Here is a 20,830-nt window from a genome sequence, read left to right on the forward strand (position 1 = left end):
TTTGATCAAAGATGATGCCAAGATTCCGGATGTGAGGGGAGGTGGATACTGGGAAACCATCAAATGTGTCGTCATGATAGCTATCATACATGGTACTGAAGATGTAATGATATTATGTGGATTTTTTATCTTCTCTTCATGGTGACAATCTATCGGAATCAGATGATCATTGTAAATTCTTAAACATTTTATGTGAGGGCACTGAGGCCTCCCCGAGATCATATATATATATATATATATATATATATATATATATATATATATATACATGCAAGTTGCCTGATTTCATCTGATTGGCACAAACGTTGTAATCACAACACGTATAATGCTGAATGATACCTCGTTTAATAGCTCTTGGGTCCAGGCAGTGCATACGGAGGTTTACAAATATCGATATTCATGCAATTTCGAGTTGTACACATTTTTGTTGTGCACATGGTGTTTTTGCTCAATTGTTTGTTTGCACACCCACCAGAAGTAAAAAAGAAAAGAAAAATAAGATACAACACCAACTATTTGGTCAATTCTGTCAACGTACAATAATTACCTTTCGATAAATTTACTTTCCCGAGAAACCTTATCAGTCTTAACAGTTAGTGACTCTTATGCTGTTAAAGGAAAGTCATGGTGAAAAAAACAACGAATAATTTCCTTTTTGTCCATTTTACTTCACTGAGAAAACTTCATTCTTTTGGACACTAACTAATTCTCCTACAAACAGAATCTTGCACCCCTTAATAATTAGTCCGTGGCAAGTTGTATATGATGAAAATTTAGTTGGTACTGATCGAAAGCGAGTTTTTATTTTATTTTTTCGACATGATCGGAAGTGAAGTGATGATGCGCATGGAATCCGAGAGGGTTGTGAACGGCACCAAGGTGAAGGAAAGCTCCTGACGTCTTACAGCCTTGTAAATTGTCCTAATACCGCAAATAATTGGGGTTTTAGGAGAACAAATGAACGAAATAATGAAAAACTGAAAACTAAAGTAGATGAAACGAATGAAAAGTGGAAACCATAGTGATACCATCCATATTGGCTCCAGATCACTACAGCTCTAATGTGTGTCACTCCTTGCGAGGGAGGGGCAGAGATGCAGACTTGGACTTGGAGTTGGGAGGGGCAGGGGAAAGGATGCTGAGTTATGAAGGCGAGGGATTTGGAATTGGGATAGGTGGGGGGGGGGGGGGAGGGCGGAGAAGGGGAGGGGGAGAGATGCGGACCTGAAGAAGAAAGGTGTTGAGGACATTACGCTGTCAAAACACATTCATGTCACCTCCCTTAAATATTCCACACTATTGGAAACTAATTCCCTTACAACAGCCTGGTAGAACCGGGTTACCTGCTAGCACTATATATAATTTAGCTTGTTTATTTATGTGTGTGTATTTGTGTTTGACTTGCATGCACTGCTAAACTGCGACTTCTCAATGTAAATGTGGACGTGTAGCTCTGCTCCTGGTATTGGAGTTATTACAAGTCCCAGCTCGTTCTAAAATACATATAATGTATACGGACAATATACGCAATGGTGGCCATCATATCTGGTATGATGAAAACTATTGTCATCAGAGATGTGGAGAGCATGCATTGAAATGTACGTGTTTGCTTGTTTGTTTGTTGGACAAAATGTGTTGAAGCATGGTGGTTGGACTAGGGCTGTGCATGGGAATATTCTGATAAGCTTGGATGGCCATTTCCACCTTGTATTTTTACCTTTTAAGTGAAAGTATGGACTCGTCATAAGAAAACCAAATATATCATAGAAATAGGTGAACTATCATACCTGCTCGTCCATTCCTGCACCAATGGGCAGTCACTTGAAAACTAGATGCTATCTTGAAAAAAATAAGTCAAACTCTTGGAAATTATACAAATTAATTTTAAATGAGGGCATTCTAGAATGATTTCCCCCTCCCATAGGGAGCAGGCGTTTCCAGTCTCGTAAATTCTGTATCATTCCTTGTGCGTGCAGAAGAACTTTAGTTTCATTTACTCTGTAAATTATGTTGTTGGTTTTTTTCCTTGTTTAAAATCCATTATGTGTGGGGTTACCCCACATTGTGTGTAGGTTACCAATTGAATTATTGTGATAGCCTCACCCGTTTCCGAAGGGATGAGATAGGCTATTATAATCAGTCGGTGAGAGATTGAATGTTTGATTGTGAGTCTGCACTCGGATCTACTTTAATATAGCTTGTTGCTGTAGTTCTATGGTAAGCTTCAATTTTTGGAGTTTAACCAGGAGGTGAGTGGTAGCCTGTGTACATCCTTGAGGAGCTATGGTCGAAGGGTTAAGAGAGCAGTGGGAGCTAGACCGGAGGAGAGCCGTAAATAAAAGTGGCCGATACCAACCTGCCTGTGATGTGAGAGCAACAAGCCTTGTACTTCAGCCTCATCGTGGATTATTTCATTGATGTTGAGAGCTTTAGATTCTGCAAATTCCAGATAGACATGAATGACTTGGGCACCAGTCCATAGGGAGGAGCTGTACTCCATTGATCTACAGACAAAGCCCTTGTGTCTCTCTGATTTTTCAAGGAATGACTGTCGTGTAGCTCTGGATAATATGCTGTTTTTGATGAGAGCTAGAAAGATGTGATTAAGAGTGACATACTGTCTAAGGTTCTGGAGAATATCTGAAAGCCCTTTTACAAGAGGTGCTTGTCCACAGCTTGATTGCTTATTGCACAAACCAGACTAGTAATGGTGGCCTTTTTTAATGTGCATGAACGAATGACCACAAAATAGAATCATCACATTATGCAGTACCAGTGAATGTTCCTGATGCATTACATTGACAATCACAGAATTGAACTGTGGACAATTTATTTGAAAATCGTTTTCAAACAGACCATTCTGAGACTTGCGAGCCGTGTGCGTTGCAGGTGTCTCCACCACAGGAAGTGTCTTGGACGAGGCAGCAGGTGGAGTGGTTCAGAAATAAAGTGCTGAACCATACCATTTACGCTGTTTTCCACTGCTTACAAGATGCACGTTTCGCCACCCTATATAACGAGCCCAAGGTGGACGGCTCGTACAGGTTTGTCAAACTCGTGTGTGATGATTATTTTAGGACCTTCTGAATACTCATGTGTTCACTCCTTTCACTTTGTTCTTAGAGCGTACAAATTGGCAAGCAGTGTTCAGGTTTTACTTTTGAAAGTTTTACCTGCACTCTGGATCACTCCACGAGCTTTGATCACTCGCCTTTGGATTAAATCACGGTTATGAAGACACTGCGACCGAGACCGACATGCCAAGCACCACTCAAACTTTGCTTTTTGTTTGCCAAATGTTCTCAATAGTCAAGAAAATTATATGCAGAAGGATTATAGTAAATTACAGTAAAAACAAGAACCCAACTCGTTTCCTGTCATAATCATACATTTCGTACTGACATCGTCTGGCCAAGTGAAAATATACGAGGCTCTGTGAGACGTGTGGCTTGTTTGTTGGAGCAGCAGCTCACAACCCAGAATGGCTATTTTTACTGCACCACTCAACACAGGTTACGTGCCAGACACAAATAATCGACAGTGATGGTGTGATAGTCTGATACCTGTTGTGTCAGCATAGACCACAGTTTGCATGCCCAATTCCAAACGGGCGTGAAGGCTTTTAAAAAAAAATCTAAAGTTCATGGAAGAGCTGTGGTATGTTGACATGCACATTTAGCCTATTTACTACTTTGCTATGGTAACATCTATGCAAGGCTAGACCATCTCTACTGCAGAAACATCAATGGTTCCGAACACTTATGCCTCTTGTCGGGATGGAATCCCTAAAAAAACAACCAAACAAGGTCGGAAGGAATGACAAGGTAGGAATGACCACAATACTACACCACAATCCTTTTTTGGATTGCCATCACAACATATTTTGATATTTTTGTTATAGATGGCAATAGGAACAATTATTTGAAGATTTCTATGTTTGAGGTAGTTGTAGATTTGTCTTGTGGGTTGGTGTAATTGATTTGTGTGTTGTATTTTTTTGTGGAATTGAGATGGAAAAATGTCAAAATAAGTCATGGTGGAAATCCGTAAAAGGATTGTGGTGGCATTCCTACCTTGTCATTCCTACCTTGTCATTCGTATCTCGTCATTCCTTCCTATATTATTTGGTTGGTTTTTGGTGATTACATGTCTACTTGTTTTTTTGTGCCTCTGTTGACGAAGTCGCCAGAGGCATTGTTTTTGGGTTGTCTGTTTGACCGTGCATCCGTGATAGGTTTACACTACCGCGATAATTTGAGAATGGCTGAAGGGATTTCAATAACACTTAGATCAAGTATGTACTATGATGGAGAGATGAACTGATTAGATTATGGGGTCAAGAAGGCAAAGGTCCCGTTAGGTACAAATTATGTTACCAAGATCATTTGTGAACCAGTGATGGGATTTTGAGCCACCTTGGTACAAGTATATTATTATGATGAAAAGATGCACTGATTAGATTTTGGCATCAAAGGTCAGAGGTCATGCCAGGTAAAAATGTGATATTTGAGAACAGCTTATGGGATTTGAATCGAACAAATTAGGTTCAAGTATATATAATTATGTAATAATGTTGGTGGAGGCATATCGGCGACGTCTTGGCGTTAAACATTGCCGTTCCAGTTTATTTTTATGAAACGTTTTTCTGACTTGTTTGACTTTATTTTTCCCAATCTGGATGCCAATGACGTCATCATCTAGTAAATTATTTTGAGCGGTGTTTACATGAGGAACTCGCCGACCCCTTTCCCCTCAACGATATGTCTCATGCAAGTCCCTTCCCTAGTAGACACAGGGCCATAGGGTGGATATCTATTATTTTTTTTGATTTCATGACCTGAACCTTGGGATTTGGCAAGAAGGGTGTGGGATGAAGCCTTATGACCTCCAAAACATCTTGTTTTTTTTCACAAGCGATATCGTGGTACGTTACCGAGAACCGCTGCCCCAAAACACCAGTATACACCAATTGTATGTTACATTTGAAATACCCATTTACACAGTAAAAAAACAACACAAACTATATGATGTCATGTTCACATTGGTCTTGGCAGCAATATTTATTAATTCAGACCCCCAAAAGTAGTAAAAATGTTGTTTTAACGACTTGGTAAAATAACATGCTGTTGATGCATTTATCAGAAAGTCATGTTTTTGGACCTTAAAACCTGCATAATTTTAAATTTTTGTACAATATTTGTGATTGGTGTTGCTACTACGATCCATGGTGGTTTACCAATGCTATTTTGAAACTGTTAATAGGTCCAATAAGTGTGTAAGGGGTAAAATTTTAACCCATCAAAGACAATTACGCGGCGTACAAGCGAACCAGTGCGCATTGACGTCATGATAAACTCGAGATGGGCTGAACTATAGCCACAATTTGTCTCTTCGGCTTGGTCATGTTGAAACTTGTCCAAAACATCATACAAATAGTGCAGTTATTTCATCCTCTTCAGCATCAGAGTCTTCCTCATCTTCAGATCTGGAGTCTTTATCATCATTCTTCTCATCAAAGTCAACATGGCCAGTTATGTTTGAGCAGTCGTTCCTGCCGCACTTGCACAAATCTGTGCACGGAATGTTATTCTGTAGGCAAGTGCATGTAGTTTCGTTGCTGCATCGTGTCTTCTTGCAGCTTCCAGTGCAGTTAGCAAGCTCCATCACGCTGTCTGGTGCAGGTGGAAGTGTCATCCAGTCTATGGCAAGTTCCTCTTCCATCATCCATCCATAGCCATCAGGGTCGGGAATGTCAGGGATGGGCTGCAGGCTCCTCTTGTAAATTCCTGAAATATTGAAGTGATCAATAACATTAAGAATGGAGATATACATATTTCCAAAACAACATCAGAGGTATATCATTAACACTAATAACAGTACAATCATATTATTGGGAAATTCTGTGTAGAGAAACATGCGAAATCCAAAACATCCTGCTCTGACTAAGTGTGGAGCAAAAAAATCTCTGGATCATCTACATGTCATGTTATCTTAACCACTCAACTGTACAGATAGTTACTTCAATTACTCTTTCAAATAGACCTGTTAATTTTGAACATTTACAAAGCATTGTTGTGACATTCAATATTTTGTTTTGAATTCAATAAACTTTCCAAATAAGCATCTTCATTAACACATGCTGCACCATATACTAGTACTCCTGTCCAAACATAAATTACAGGTGATGTTCAATATTCAAAGAAACAACCAATTAACTTACCAGCTTGGTAATTGGCTCTCTTGATGTGCTGTCTCAGGGCATCTTGGTTGGGAGGCATTGTGATCTCAGACGTTCTAGCAAGACGAAACATGTTGTACCTGGCCTCATTCACAGTAGTGATATTGTGCTGTCCATATAACTTGCAGACAAATGTCTCCAGTGCTTCCATCATGTCTGGATGTATGTCAAACCGTTCTCCAAGGTCCTTCAAGGCACCGCACAGCTCTGGATTCTTTAGTATGATGTTTAAGGCCTTCTTTTTGCCTTTGCCATAGAAGGCGCTTACACTATCACAGCCAGTAAAACAGTGTAGGCCTATCAAAGCTTGGCTGACATCATCCCCAATGCTATCGTAGATTGCTTTCAAGTCAATTGTCCTAAGGTTGACTCCCTTTCCTGTGTGGAAATATAGATGTGCAGAGATTTGGGGTACTAAGGCTATGCCGATTATGAACACATCTGTATCCGGACTAACGATGATGACGTCATTGCTTGTGTGTGCTGCATGCGCGGCATGGAGGAACATCCGTGTGTCCGCCTCTTCATGCGTCGAATTTAGTGATGGCTCTTCTTTCACTTCAACTACCTGATCTGGAGTGCTGCTTCCTGTGAAGATATGGCATTTGGTTCCATGTGCCAAGAACACTGTAATTCCTCTGAGGTATGCTGTCTTGACCTTACTCCACGTCTCAAACAAGTATTCGATTAGCGACTCCTTGTTGTCACCTTTGGAGAGGAACTTCTTCCATTGTTGAGGAAGGGACTGGCCATATATTCGCATCACTTGAGACCCTCTGGCTGCTCTCTTCTCTCGCTCGGCGTTCTTAATCGATACCTTTCGATAAGTATCGGTTACGAAATGGATCTCACTGGACTTGTTGTCCTCTGCTCCCTTGACAAGGCGCTTCAGTATTTCGTGGGCCAGATTGAGAAATGTCCTTTCCCCGGTGAGTTTGTTGATATTCAATTTCTGTATCATTGCCATACCATCCATTACATACATGCCTCCTACTGGAATATCAACCACAGGTTTCTCTGCCTGACTTTCAAGTGCATGAAGTAGGTTGGCTTTGTTGGTCTTGACGAGGCAGCCTTGCACACTTGCCAAAGGAAGAGGTAGTGGGCCAAGAGAATAGGACATTAACTCTTGAAGATCAATTTTCCGGAACTGCCCGATGACAACAAGCCTTGCTAAGAGATTTCTGTCAGCCTTCAAAGACACATCCTTTCCACGAATTTTCTTTTTCACAGCCTTAGACATGTTGGTGAATGTCTTAAGTTTCAGTTTCTTCATTGAGCCAAACAGGTCGACTGTCTCCGTCTGAAGTCGTTCTTTACATAGGGTGGTGAACTCTGTTTCTCCTCTTTCATATGCTGTGTTTAGATCTTCCTGAACTTCTCTCATAACCACCACACCAGATGTAACATGAACCAAGTCCTCTCCATCATATTCAAATGGATTAATCATGCTGTTTGTCATCGCGATTATTTTGTCAACATCAGCTTTGTCATGTAGCATGCGACTTTGTAGTAGATCGGAGCGTGTTGAGCTGTGCTCTTCATATCTGGACTTCCCTGCCATAACCTCGCATTCCCGTGCAATTGACCCCCTCGCGTGGTGTGACCAAATCCATCGGTTAACTGTCCCCTTGCTGGTAGTGAAACCGGTCATGCCCCCCTTGGTCTTGGAATCCCTGTTTGCTGTCTGCTCAATGGTCTGGTCGCAGGCGATTTGGGCAAAAGCTTTGTCGCTTCTCTGGGTAGCGAATTCACCCTCCATAAATTTCTGATGAATGGCGGGATGGGTCTGCTGAACATCTGACATTTCCAGCCAGTATACTGGAAGGTATCTGCTATAATTAATGTGATCATAGGCAAATATCCATGGAAGCATACATCGTATGCTGGCGAGGTGAACATCCCAGTTGGCTTCTCGTGTCCCTCTAATGAATAGCAAGAGAAGCTCCACCGTCTCAATGTATGAACTCCAGAAGCGAAATGTTGGTTTGGTGTCACTTGCTTCTAAGAATTTGTCAAAGGAGGTTTTGAAGTCTTTGAACTTGTCACTGTTGAGAATGACATGGTAGTTTGGATGTGGGAAAGCTTCAGCTAAGTTTGATAAAAGTTCCTTCACTCTACCCGCCTCATGTTCTGGAATAGATTCAAAATATGCATCCAGAAGCATCTGCTGCATCGCGTCTGACATCAGCTTATGGGCTCGAACTGCCCTGTTGTAATGCTTGCCGCTGAACACTCCATTCACAGACCCCACTGCAACAATCTCTGACTCAACCAGGATGTCTTGGAGACCACCATCTCGAAATCTCTTTCCAATACAGCCAAGAAAGGACATTGCAGTGTGGAATGCCCCAAGTCGAATTACCAGTCTCTTCATGAACTGTGCATTCTTCCATCTAATGAGCTGTGCCTTGCAATAGATGGCTTGGTCAACGACAATGACGACTGCTTCCAACTGTAACTTGTCGGCGATCTGAACACTTCTCTGCAGTATTGTTAGTACCGTATTCATTTCAGTCGGAGTGGCATCAATGACAGGGAGATACCCTATCACGCTCTTTGGTGGAACTTCAACACAAGACAGTAGTTGGTTGAATCCTGTCCAAGATGGCAGAGTCCCGTCAATGCTGTACTTGGTGATGTGGTATGCTAGGTCTATCGTCTTAGGGTGCTGGAGTAATGGGAAGTACGTTGCTCGATCCAATGGAACGCTGGTTGCGAATGGAGCGGGTCCTTCTTTTTTCCCTCCATAATATGTGGCAAGGTTCACTGCAGGTGGCTGCATCGATCTCTCCCGCGTCCTCTTAACTGTAGTGACTGGTGCTGGTTGTTCTACTTCATGGGATTGACTTGGTCGCTGTATTATAATCCCATTGGTATTGTGCGTTGTTCCACGCCCAGACAATGTCTCCTCCCCGAGGTCATTATTGTCCCATACGAGTGTGACATGCTTGCCTGCCTGAATGATTGATGGAAGAGCATCCTCTCCACGATGTAGTTCTTGGTTAGCCAGTGCAGTGTCATGATTTAAGACGACAGAGTTTGAGACGCAGTAACCAAACCCGTTCAGTAGGCTGATTAATTGGGCTGAACCTGAGAGATGACGTACTGTCATTGCAAGTGACAAATGTTTGGGCATCTGTTTCCTTCCCTTTTATTGGAGGTATATGATGTCCTGTGCAATTGTGAGAATTCTTCTATGTATTGTAGATTCTATCTTTACAAACTCATCAGAATCAGGTTCGTCTGACACTCCCACCATCCATGCAATAAAGTTATAGAGACAGGCAGGTACAATTGCTTCTGCGGCATTTGTTGTCAGGTGCTCAGAGGTTGGGGGCCATGGCATATTTGGCTTGATCTCATCGATTGCATTTCTCAATTGTAGCGCAGTGAAGTAGTGTTCTCTAAGGTTATTCTCAGTATACCCAGGTTGCTTTGGTGGGGTTGGTTCAGAGTCGGATGTTTGTTCTGTCTCTGTTGTGTCATCACCTGAACCATGCATGGTTTCTTGCAACACTTTCTTTTCTTCAACCAGCACTTCAGTGGAGATGTCATTAACATACACAAGGTGTCCTTGGCAGCGCATATACGGGGTTAGAAAGCATAGTTGTGGAAATGTTTTCATCAGTCTTGTCTTGAGAAAGCCACTTTTGTAGTTTGATTCTATTCCGTGTGTTGCTTTGATTTGTTTCATGAACATGTCATTAAGTCGTTTCAGTCTGTAGATTTCCTTGTTGTCTATTATAAGATCCTTGACTGTTGCACAAAATAATGTGTATGCTTCTGAGTAGTTGGAGTCTCCTTGTTGCTCTGCATTAGGTGTTGTTGCTAGCTTGCCTAAATACCGGGTATACTCCTTGTAGCAGCGACCATGGTATTTTACCTCTATCGCAACACAATCGCGGTCTTGAATTTGAAGCAGCAGGTTTGTATTGTTGTTGTCTTTAGCGGCTTGCTGCAGTCTTGGTGCCTCAATTGTTGAGCACCTTGTTAGAGGCTCTTTTATTCGTCCCCTTTTGCCTGTATTGATTGTTCTCTCTTTCTGACAAAGGATGCATATATTAGGCAACACATATTGGGATCTGGCTGAACATTTGGGCTTGCCTAAGCTGGAGCGTAGAGCACGTTTCTTGACTGGTTGTGGGCCTTTATGCACCTTGTCAATGTTGACGTTGATGTCATTGCATGTTGAAGCTGCAATAAATACACATAAAAGAAAACAATTAAAATTATGTGAGTTAAAAATGTCTAGACCTCAAGACATGGTTAGCCCGACTAGATTCCCACCCCCCCCCCCCCACCCCCCCTTTCCTCAGACTTCCTTTTAAAAATTTATTTGTTTCACCTCGGCCCTACCTCCTTGCATAAATATTGGACAGTTCCTTCAATTCAAAATTGTTCGACTACACACAAAATCATTTTTCATATACCTCACAAAAAAAAAAATCAAACTAAGTTTTGAAGCATTGTCATGATTTATTATTCAAGTTATTCAACCTACCAGTATTGGCTGCATTTTCTTCTCTCTTTTTCATGCTGCTTTGCACCCTGCTCACTCGTTGTTTATCGGTAAATCGTGAATAACACACTTGATGAAACGCTGCATCATGCGGTATAGCTATAGCAGGTATTGTTACCATACTGTTGCCACGTTCGCCGAATTCGTCAGCGTGGTTCTTCACGAAATTTCTCGCAATTTCAGCTTGATCACCTTCTAAATTCTGCCACGTAAGAACAAATTGCAAATATCGCGGCCATGTTATATCACTAAAAGGTATTAAACTTGATCTTTTGGCCGGAGAAATGCACATATAACAGCGTTTCTCGCTCCCACACTCGTCACCGTCGCTGCTACTGGAGGCCGCCATTTTGTTTACTCGCAGCCGGACGCCCAGACAGCGTTCGTAGCGCGAATAAGCGCGATCCTCATTGGTCAATACATCGAAATGCGTTCGAGGCTAAACGGAGATTTTGGAAATAAAATTATAAATTTCAACATTATATTACAGACTAACGTACCAGAATCTGACTTGTGAAAGGTCATGAACATTATTTCTTAATTATTTCTATATTATCATGCCAATTTGATGCCCACCCGATTTTCAGGTCACGAAATGAAATGAAAAATTGGAACACCTGGCAGTCTACAATGGGTGCGGCTGAAATAGCCGAATCCACTAATTTGAAGGGGTGTCTGCATACTTTTGGTCATGTAGTGTACATACCTGCCTTTCCAGAAAGCTCGTATTTCCTTCCTGAGTGTGTTAGTCTGCATGCACATCTACTTTAATATCGTTCGTTCATTCTCAGTTTCTCAGTTTGTTCATTAATTTCAAAAATCTTTGTTTTTTTCCCCTCAATCATGAAAGTTGTCTAATTTAACCGTGATTAGTTAAGAATGCACAGATTCTGTGCGGCATCTACAGCCACAACAAATCATGTTTCAAGATGCTATTTGTAACATTTGTCTCAGGCCTTGCAGCACACCTCAGGCCTTTGGCTCGACTAGTATGCCCAGGCAGTCTTGGTCATTTTTCTTGCTGGCGAATTGAGCTCTTAGTCCGAGGTGGGCTGCAATGCCTAACGTCTCGAGCAGCGCATGGTGATACAAAGTTGTCCGGCTTGTTCTTGTAATGTATTCTGGAAAAAATCGTCCAGGAGATATTGAATGTTGTTCAAAATGAATAAAAATAATATAAAGGGGTAGGCATATCTGCTGGCCTGGTGGGATAGAGTGAGGGGAAATCTTTTTGCGACCGGGCGCTTTGACATCCTCTCTGGCACCCCGCTGCATTTGAAGCTAATGAACATCTGAGTTATTGAAGTCGCATTTTATGGGTTTGGTTTTATCCATAAGCACGTCGGCCATGTGAATCATTTGGCCTTGGGGGTAATTATTTGCCATCAATCTTTCCTCTTTTGCAAAACAGTTTTTGTGGATAAATCTGTGCCTTAGTTGAGCGAAGATTGTTTTAACCTGATCCAGATATTCTTCGGTTTCTCTTACAGAGTGCAGTCGTCATGCATCGCTACCATGATGCGAAAGGAGGGCCTGGCAATTTGCAGTTTCATCCTGAAATACTCCGGTTTGTGCTGCCTTTTCCCACCCTTTGTTTATATACTATACGTACATTACATGGTTGAACCGGAGTTTTTGTCTCGTGCTTCACACGAGTCGGTCTTATTCATTGTACTCATAACTGTTAGGTGGGAACGTCTTCATCCTTTGGTTCCCTGCTACCTTGTACACCTTGGTGGTGGTTAGCAGGTTGTTCAGGTGAACAGGCTGATTGAGTCTGGTAGTGAGGGCCCTTAGGGATATTTTGGGGCCGTTTGGTTCAAATTCTTCCAAAAGCACAAAATTTGGCCCAGATGTTGCCCATGCCATACTCTTTCGATTTTTGACGGGTGCCAAGACGGGCGCCCCCCCCCCCCCCCCAGGGGCCCCATATTGGCGAAATACTAAATGGCCACCACCCGGATTGGAGGAAAATCAGTGAAATAACCAAAAGGGTTGGAATCATGTATGATACCACTTTTCAGGGGTTTTCAAGGTCGAGGAATCCAATTATGATATTTTGATGATTTGAGGTCAAGGTCAACCCTCAAGGTCATCTTAAATGTCATTTTTGAGTCAAACATGTCGGTTTTTGAGTTTTTTGTCGAGATTTACGCGAGGTTCACCATTTTATGTTTCTGGGTTGGGTAATCGAACTCTGACCTTATTTTTGACAATTAGAGGAAATATTTACATGTCTATTTCCTAATTTTCAGGCATATGCAGTTCATCAGTCGAATTACAAAGGTACGGATTTTGATGTTTTATGAACTGTATGCTATATCCTTGTGTTTAATTTTTGTGCGATCATGATCCGGGTTCATGTATACATGATTGTATACATGTCATAAATATGACGTCATAGGTCACGTGACCTGGCGGCCATATTGGTTTTATGAAAACCTTAAAAATAGATCCCTGCCTTCATTTTTCGATCGATTCATTTTGAACTTTGACCACTTGTAGTACGCCATGTGATTGGATGCATATCCTAATTATGACGTCATAGGTCAGGTGACATGGCGGGATGGACCGGTATGGTCCCCGGATCATACCGCCCTTGGGGCCCGTCAAAAATAGAAAGAGTATGGCATGGGCAACATCTGCACCAAATTTGATGCTTTTGGAAGAATTTGAACCAAAATATCCCTAAGGACCCTGACTACTGGGCACCTGACAGGGTAATCAGGCGTCTGACAGTGGCAGCGTAATTATCACGTCAGATACCTCAGTTACATTGTGTGAACACCACTCTTGCATAACTGCACCCAGTCACCCATTTTGGCCGATCATGAACACTTCAAATATGGATGCCTCCTTGGAATCTGAGAGGGTCAGTCTCATGTGATTGATTTGACAAAGAAAGACTGACGAGCCGTTTGGCTTTTCCAGTTCATTTCCACAATGATCAATCAAATGAACCTAAAATTGAGCATTAACATTCATAAGAGGCTGAAGGATGCAACTTGGTGTTGTTCACACGTAACATAACAAATGACATCATCAAGGAATTACCCATAATCCCTATATCGAGTCGTATGTTTAATGTCACGAACGCAATGTCACAAGAATCCCACATTTTGCGCAGATCTTCAAAGCAAGGAGTTTGAAAAAATAAATATATTTATTATTCCTCAAAACTTCTTTAAATACATCATTAACAAAGTGATATGCCAATTTGCTGTATATTCCATAAATCTCGGGAGTACAAAAGTCATAGCAAGTTCAAGTGACGACTTAACAACAACCATTAGGACATCCAGTATGAAGCAGTATTCCAACTTGGCGTATGTTATGGTGTAGAAAGCCTAAATTGTCCACCTATCCTCGTGAGGACATTTTGTATGAGGCTTTTGACTTCCTTTTGCCTTTAATCAACTGTATAACAATGAATTGCAAAACCTCAAGTAACCAATCTACACATGGGTTCCAACTTCAGTCTGTCCATCTCCACAACGTTGAGTCCACTGAACATGAAATACAATGAGACTTAGTAACTATGACAATACTGTCGCGTGACTACCCTTGGTGAACACCTTAGGGTAGCACGGATGACCAAACGAGCTGTTACTCCGAGGCGTTCAATCAAATGGCAGATAATACGCGTGGGGAAGCAAGAGGGAAGGGGAGAAACCAGAGCACTAACCTTCACGGATCCCACTCGACATCTCCACCTGTAATAAATAACTTAAACCAACACAAAATTAAAATGTCCAAAAATACCGGCTTTATTGAAGAATGCCGGTAACAAAATAAAACACGGTAACACTAAAATTTCGATATGGAGTGCTCCCACACACAGAATCAAATACGGACAATGGGAAATAGAATACAACACAACACAACAACATGCATTTTAAGGCCATGTTCCCTGCTAGAGCAGGGGTTAGCCTTGCGGTCCCCATGACAATCTTCTCCATTTTGCCCTATTTTCTGCATCTCTCCTTGTTAACCCCCTTGCCCGCATTTCTTCTTCCACCATCTTTAGCCAAGTCTTTCTCGGTCTTCCCCGTCCTCTACTTCCTTCTACATTAACTTCCATCACTCTTCTCAACCAGTCACTTTCATCCTTCCTCAATACATGACCAAACCATCTCAACCTGTTCCTCTTCACAGCATCAATCACAGGCAATATTCCCATCATCTTTCGCAATTCATCATTTGTCTTCCTCTCTCTCAACGATACTCCGCACATCCATCGAACCATTCGCATTTCCACCCTTTCCAGCCTTCGTTGCTGCTCTACGTTCATTACCCATGTCTCGCTCCCATAAATCATAACACTTCTCACACATGCAGCATACACCTTTCCCTTCAGCTTCAGCGACACTCTCCTCCTCATCAGCACGCCACTCAGTTCCCGAAACTTCTTCCATGCACATCTCACTCGAGCAACCGTTGCCGAGTCTGATCCACCTTCTCCATTCAGCATGTCTCCGAGGTAGCAAAATGTTTTCACACCTTCCAGCTTCACGCCGTCTCCAAGATCCAACTCAACATTTCCTCCATCTGCAGCTCCCTCTGTGCACACCTTACATTTGAATATAGCTGCCACACTGGTTAATGACCCTCTCAGACCACTACATTTTTGATGAACCCACTCAGCGCACATTGTACACTGAATGGAGTTCACTCCGACACCCTTCCTACACACAGCACAGGGCCACTTCCCAGTTCTTTCCACCTCACCACATGCTTTACCACTTGCCATCACCTTTGTCTTTCCGATATTCACCTTCAGACCTTTTGTCTCCATACATTCCTTCCACTTGTTCATCTTTTCCTTCAGTCCATCCATACTTTCCGCAATCAACACCAGATCATCTGCATACAACAACTCCCACGGTAAACCCTCCTTTACGGTCTGAGCCAGCACCTCCATCACAGCTACAAATAGTAGTGGACTTAGTACCGACCCCTGATGCACTCCCACCTTCACCTCAAACTCACCACTGTTCCCGTCCTTCGTCCTTACAGCTGTGCGTGCTCTTTTGTACATTGCCATCACTACTCTGATCAACCATTCCTCCACTCCTAACTTCCTCAATGCCCATGTCAATACTTTGCGTGGAACCCTATCGAATGCTTTCTCCAGATCAACAAACCCAAAAAACAACTTCTTCCTCTTATCCATGTACTTCTCCTGCAACTGCCTCACAATGAAAAGCGCATCTGTCGTTCCTCTTCCTGGCATAAATCCAAACTGCATTTCGTCGATCTTCACTTTCTTCCTTATCCTCCTCTCCAACACCCTTTCCAATACCTTCATTCCATGCTCCAATAACTTTATCGCTCGGTACGAGCCACACTCCAGAGGGTCACTTTTCCCCAGTTCCCAATCCACTGGAATGCGGCCTTCTTTCACCACCAAATTACAGATCTCTGTCATTCTCTTCACACCCCAACTTCCTGCTGCCTTCAACATATCTCCCACAACTCCCGTCGGCCCTCCCGCTTTTCCACTCTTCATTGCTTTTATCGCTTCCTCAACTTCCTTCTCAGTTATCTTCTCTGCCGGTCCTAAAACTGGGTTACTCTCTATGTTGCCATCCCATTCATTCTCTGTATTCAACAGCATTTCCATATATCTTTTCCATCTTCCTTTAATTCCATCTGGGTCGACAACGATTTGTCCCACTTCATCCTTCAAGCAACTCACCCCCATCACATCACACCTCTCTTTCGCTATCTGCTTTGCAATCCTGAATACTGCTTTCTGACCCTCTTCCGAATCCAAGCGTTCTCCGAACATTTTCCTACATGCCTCCTGCGCCTTTGCTACCTCTTTCTTTGCAGCCTTCCTGGCTGCCTTATAACTTTCATGCTCTGCTGTTTCTGCTCCCGTACCCTTCGCCTTCTGCCACTCTTTGAACTTCTTCCTCTTCTCGTCCATCCTCTTTCCAACCTCAACATCCCACCACCATGTTTCCGAGTGCCTCGGTGGTCCTTTTGTCCATCCACATACCTCACCAACGGCTCCCAACAGACTAGCTTTCATTGACATCCAACCACTTTCAAGCTCAACCACATCATCCTCTACCCTACTCAGCCTCTCTTTTAATGCCTCCCTTACTGTCACCTCTTTCAACCTCCACACCTTCATTCTCGGTTGGTACTTCACCCGCCGAGCTCTCCTCGCACCTTTCACCCTTATGTCGCAGACAACCAAGTGGTGCTGTGAAACAGCCTCCTCCCCCGGGATCACCTTTGTGTCCCGGAGGTGCCCCCTATCTCGCCGACGCACCATCAGGTAGTCAACGGTTGTCGTCGACCCACCTGACCTGTATGTAACAAGCTTATTGTCCTCTTTCTGGAACTGAGTATTACAAATCAACAAATCAGCTCCATCAGCAAACTCCAAAATCCTTTCACCTTCTCCATTTCTCACACCATATCCGTAACCCCCATGAACTCCCTCAAAACCATCCATACTCCTTCCCACATGTCCATTCAGGTCGCCTCCCACCACAACAACTTCCTCATCTTTCACGTTTTCCATCAGCTTCTCTATCGCACACCAGAACTTGCTAAACTTGCTAATTGTTCTGCTAAACAATGGGAAATAGAATGGTAAAAGAAAAACGGGTTATTTAATTGCACTTAGCTCGACTCGACCAGCGTCTCGTCAGAACTCGTCGAGGCCTTCGCGGTAAAATGCGCTCGCTCTTTGGCGGGAACCGCCCGTTCGTTGGCGGGAACCGCTCGTTTGTTGGCGGGAACCCAGGCCTCGATGTGTGTCGCACTGCAGCGAGCCAGCAGTGCTCGTCCACCTATCACTCTTGCTTGGAAAGTCGTGGCTCTTCCTCCTCACAACCACCAGCAAGATATTGGCGCACGGCTGCCCGTGATGAGATCCTAAATCAGAGAAGAACCAGAAAGGCATTGATGTAGAGAGAGATAAAAATGTGATCGTTTACCAACAAAGTTCAAAACGAGCAGGTGCAAGAGGGAATCGGTCAGAGCGAGGGACCAAGGAGAAGAAAACAGAATGTCCACTAGCGCGTCAAGCCAAGAAGAAGAACGAAGAGAGACGTTCTTTTACGTTGCCACGTTCTTTTATCACCCAGGCTCTGACATCATCCTGATCCTAATCCAACCAGTCCGTGCCAACTCACCCGCTCCAGAACGTTCTTGCTGACGTCATCCTTCCACCAATCCCCAAGCGCCTCGCACTCCCACTAACCAGTCACTGCCCTTCTGGGCGTGGCCCTAGGCCCGCTCGTCCCGTGCGCTTCCAAAGTCAGTCATCCGCGGCAGCGCTCAATGTCCTGGTTTCTGGTAGGTTTTTAATTAGAGTTTAAATGCGCAATTTCTGCTCGCGTCTTTGATGTGGTGCCAAAAGGGACATAGGAAATAAATTACAGAGGTATAGACATACAAGGGATAATTTACCCATAATCCCTGAGCTAATTAACATACCCCACTCCTCGTAATCAGGACGAAGATACACCTTACAATACATCCGGGCTAAACAAATTCCCTACTTATTACATGGTGGTTCTTCTTCTTCACGACAATCGGAGCATGCTAATCTATACACTCTACCTGGTTCTAAGGTAATCACAAATACTACCCCGTACAAACGTAACAATACACGACATCCGGGCTAAACAAATTCCCTATTTATTACATGGTGGTTCTTCTTCTTCATGACAATCGGAGCATGCTAATCTATGCACTCTACCTGGTTCTAAGGTAATCACAAATACTACCTCGTACAAACGTAACAATACATTAGCTCTTAAGACCATCTTGTAATGTTCCCAGGTTCCAGTATGTCAGAGAAGTCTCACTAGTTGACCGTCCCTCCGACTGTCCATCCGTTATAGGTTTTCATTGCTGTGATGACTTGAGAACGGCTGAAAGGATCTTAGTCAAACTTGGTGCAGGTATCTATAATGAGGTAAAGATGGAACTGATTCGATTTTGGGGTTAAGAGGTCAAAGGTCATGTTCAGTAAAAATCCTGTTACCGTGATAACTTGTGGACCAGTGATGGAATTTTGCCCAAACTTGGTATAAGTATATATTATAATGCAAAGATGAACTGATTATATGTTGGCATCAAAGGTGAGGAGTGAGTTGATTTTGTGATTTTGGTGAGGTCAGAGGTCATGTCAGGTAAAAATGTGATACTTGAGAACAGTAGAATGGATTTAAAATCAAAGTTGGTACAAGTATGTATCGTGATGTAATAATGTGGGCGGAGGCATATTGGTCGACATTGTGAGGTCGATGAGTGTCGTTCTACTTTTAAAATGTTTTATGTATAAAATGTATTGTCGTGTGGACAGCTCTCAGTTAAGACAGAGTGTCCATGGATGGAATCGAGCTTAATGAGGCGTTTCCAATTGATGGCGGATCATACATGTGAAGGGGGGTTTGGGGGATAATGCCGTGGCTTACCTGACGGCCCCGCGTAGTCTTCATCTGCAAATTAATAAATCGAACAAAATCGGAGTTGCTGTACAAAAATACGCCGCTTTATTGCCGGACTCCGAGAACAAAGGAACGCGCCGGTAAAAACTAAATCACAAACCTTGCCTGAAGTGAAAGGCACTCTCTTACACACAGACTTCGACCACACGACAAATGGAAAGGATATGAAAATAAACGTTTTGTTGTGTTCTGTGGTGCGTCTTAGCTCGATCAGTAGTCTGCAGTCGTCAAGGATGGTCCGGCTCCGAGCGCAGTCGTCCGACCGCGGCTCCGATTTTGGCGGGGAGTAAGGCCTCGATCGATGCGTCCCCGTTCACCAGGCCTCGATACACCCTCTCGCGCCAAGCGAGCAGCGTGCAACCCGTCTTCACAACCAGGCAATCTCCTCCCGGATTCGGCACGATGCTGCGATGCACTCAACGTTTGGGTCGCAAGGGAGAGAGTCGAGGTGAAGGAACGCGTAAGGGTAGGAGCGAACAAGGTCCAGGCACTCACGTCTCTTCAACGAGCAGGGACGAGGCAAGGGCAGGAGAACAAGGGCAAGAAGAAAGGTTGAGACAGAGGTCCGGGCAGGATCAATCCAGGGACGGGAAGCTGGAAAATGTCGGCACACAACCGTTCACCACCAAAGTCTGGACCAAAGAGACAAAATGTCCGCCGCTCCAAGTATCTTGTCTGGGCTGCTCTGACGTAATCCGGGCCTCTTCCCAATCCACGAGTCCCCTCCCAACAGCCGTGCGATCCGCCCACCAAACCCTCGGTGTCAATCCATCGCGCGGTGGGCGTGGCCTCAACCTGCCTTGCACGATGTCTGCCTGCCATGGCGCCGTTGTACGCGGCCGCTTCCTGTTGATCTTTTCGATCATTGTGGCGGCGAGGGATAAATTAATGTGTTGTTGTAATGGGCCTATCTAATGTCTATGGGATGTATTGCCATAAGGGACACCGGGATGTTCACAGAGGGAACGACACACAATGGAATTGGCATAATCCCTACTGTAGTTAACAAGCCCCGCCTCCTCATGGCGGGGACACATGCCCAACTTATCCGACATCCGGTCTAGACAGGTCCTCTACTTATTTACATCGAGATGGTTCTAGCTACCCACGACAACCGGAGCATAATATCTAAACAGATCTACCTAAATCTATATATGCCCTACCCACCGACAGAACAGTATAATGTATTTTATGCATAATAAAAGGTATGTTACCATTTTAATATGTATAATAAAATACATTTTATACATAAGAAATATATTATATAATCAGTTCATCTTTCTTTTTCTTTAATCTCATAGCAGATTAATTCGTCAGCTAAAGCTGCAAAATAAATGAAACAATTACTACATTTACCGGTTGTTGTTGATGTTGTTTAATGTAACGCAATTACTGTTAGAGAAATCTTTAAACTGAGGTTGGACTAAAATGTTTTTTTATAGTGACTTGCACCACGTCAACAAAGGGACCGTGTACACATTTATCAAAATACTTGGATATGCACAGGCCTAGTCTGAAGATAAATTTTTGTTTTTGTTGTTTGAAGATGAATTTTATCATGATGGTAACTGTTCAATCTAATGTGTATAGGCT

General features: G+C 43.2%; 2 protein-coding genes across 3 annotated transcripts in view; one reads left to right on the forward strand and one right to left on the reverse strand.

Annotated features, from left to right (window-relative positions):
• Positions 1-20,830, forward strand: part of LOC144893231 (uncharacterized) — a 59,701-nt gene that overhangs the window by 9,299 nt on the left and 29,572 nt on the right. For both annotated transcript variants that reach the window (XM_078782984.1, XM_078782985.1), the window contains exons 4-5: positions 2,890-3,044; positions 12,251-12,327. In XM_078782984.1, the coding sequence (XP_078639110.1) occupies positions 2,890-3,044; positions 12,251-12,327 (232 nt within the window). The remainder of the gene's footprint in view (positions 1-2,889; positions 3,045-12,250; positions 12,328-20,830) is intronic.
• Positions 5,031-7,802, reverse strand: LOC144893188 (uncharacterized). The gene is made up of 2 exons (XM_078782826.1): positions 6,221-7,802; positions 5,031-5,786 (listed from the first exon to the last, which is right to left on the reverse strand). Exons 1-2 carry the CDS (start codon positions 7,800-7,802, stop codon positions 5,425-5,427), a joined length of 1,944 nt encoding a protein of 647 aa, XP_078638952.1. The 3' UTR covers positions 5,031-5,424.

Source organism: Myxine glutinosa, chromosome 8 (genome assembly GCF_964187855.1).
Source record: "Myxine glutinosa chromosome 8, kmMyxGlut1.1, whole genome shotgun sequence".
NCBI lineage: Eukaryota > Metazoa > Chordata > Myxini > Myxiniformes > Myxinidae > Myxine > Myxine glutinosa.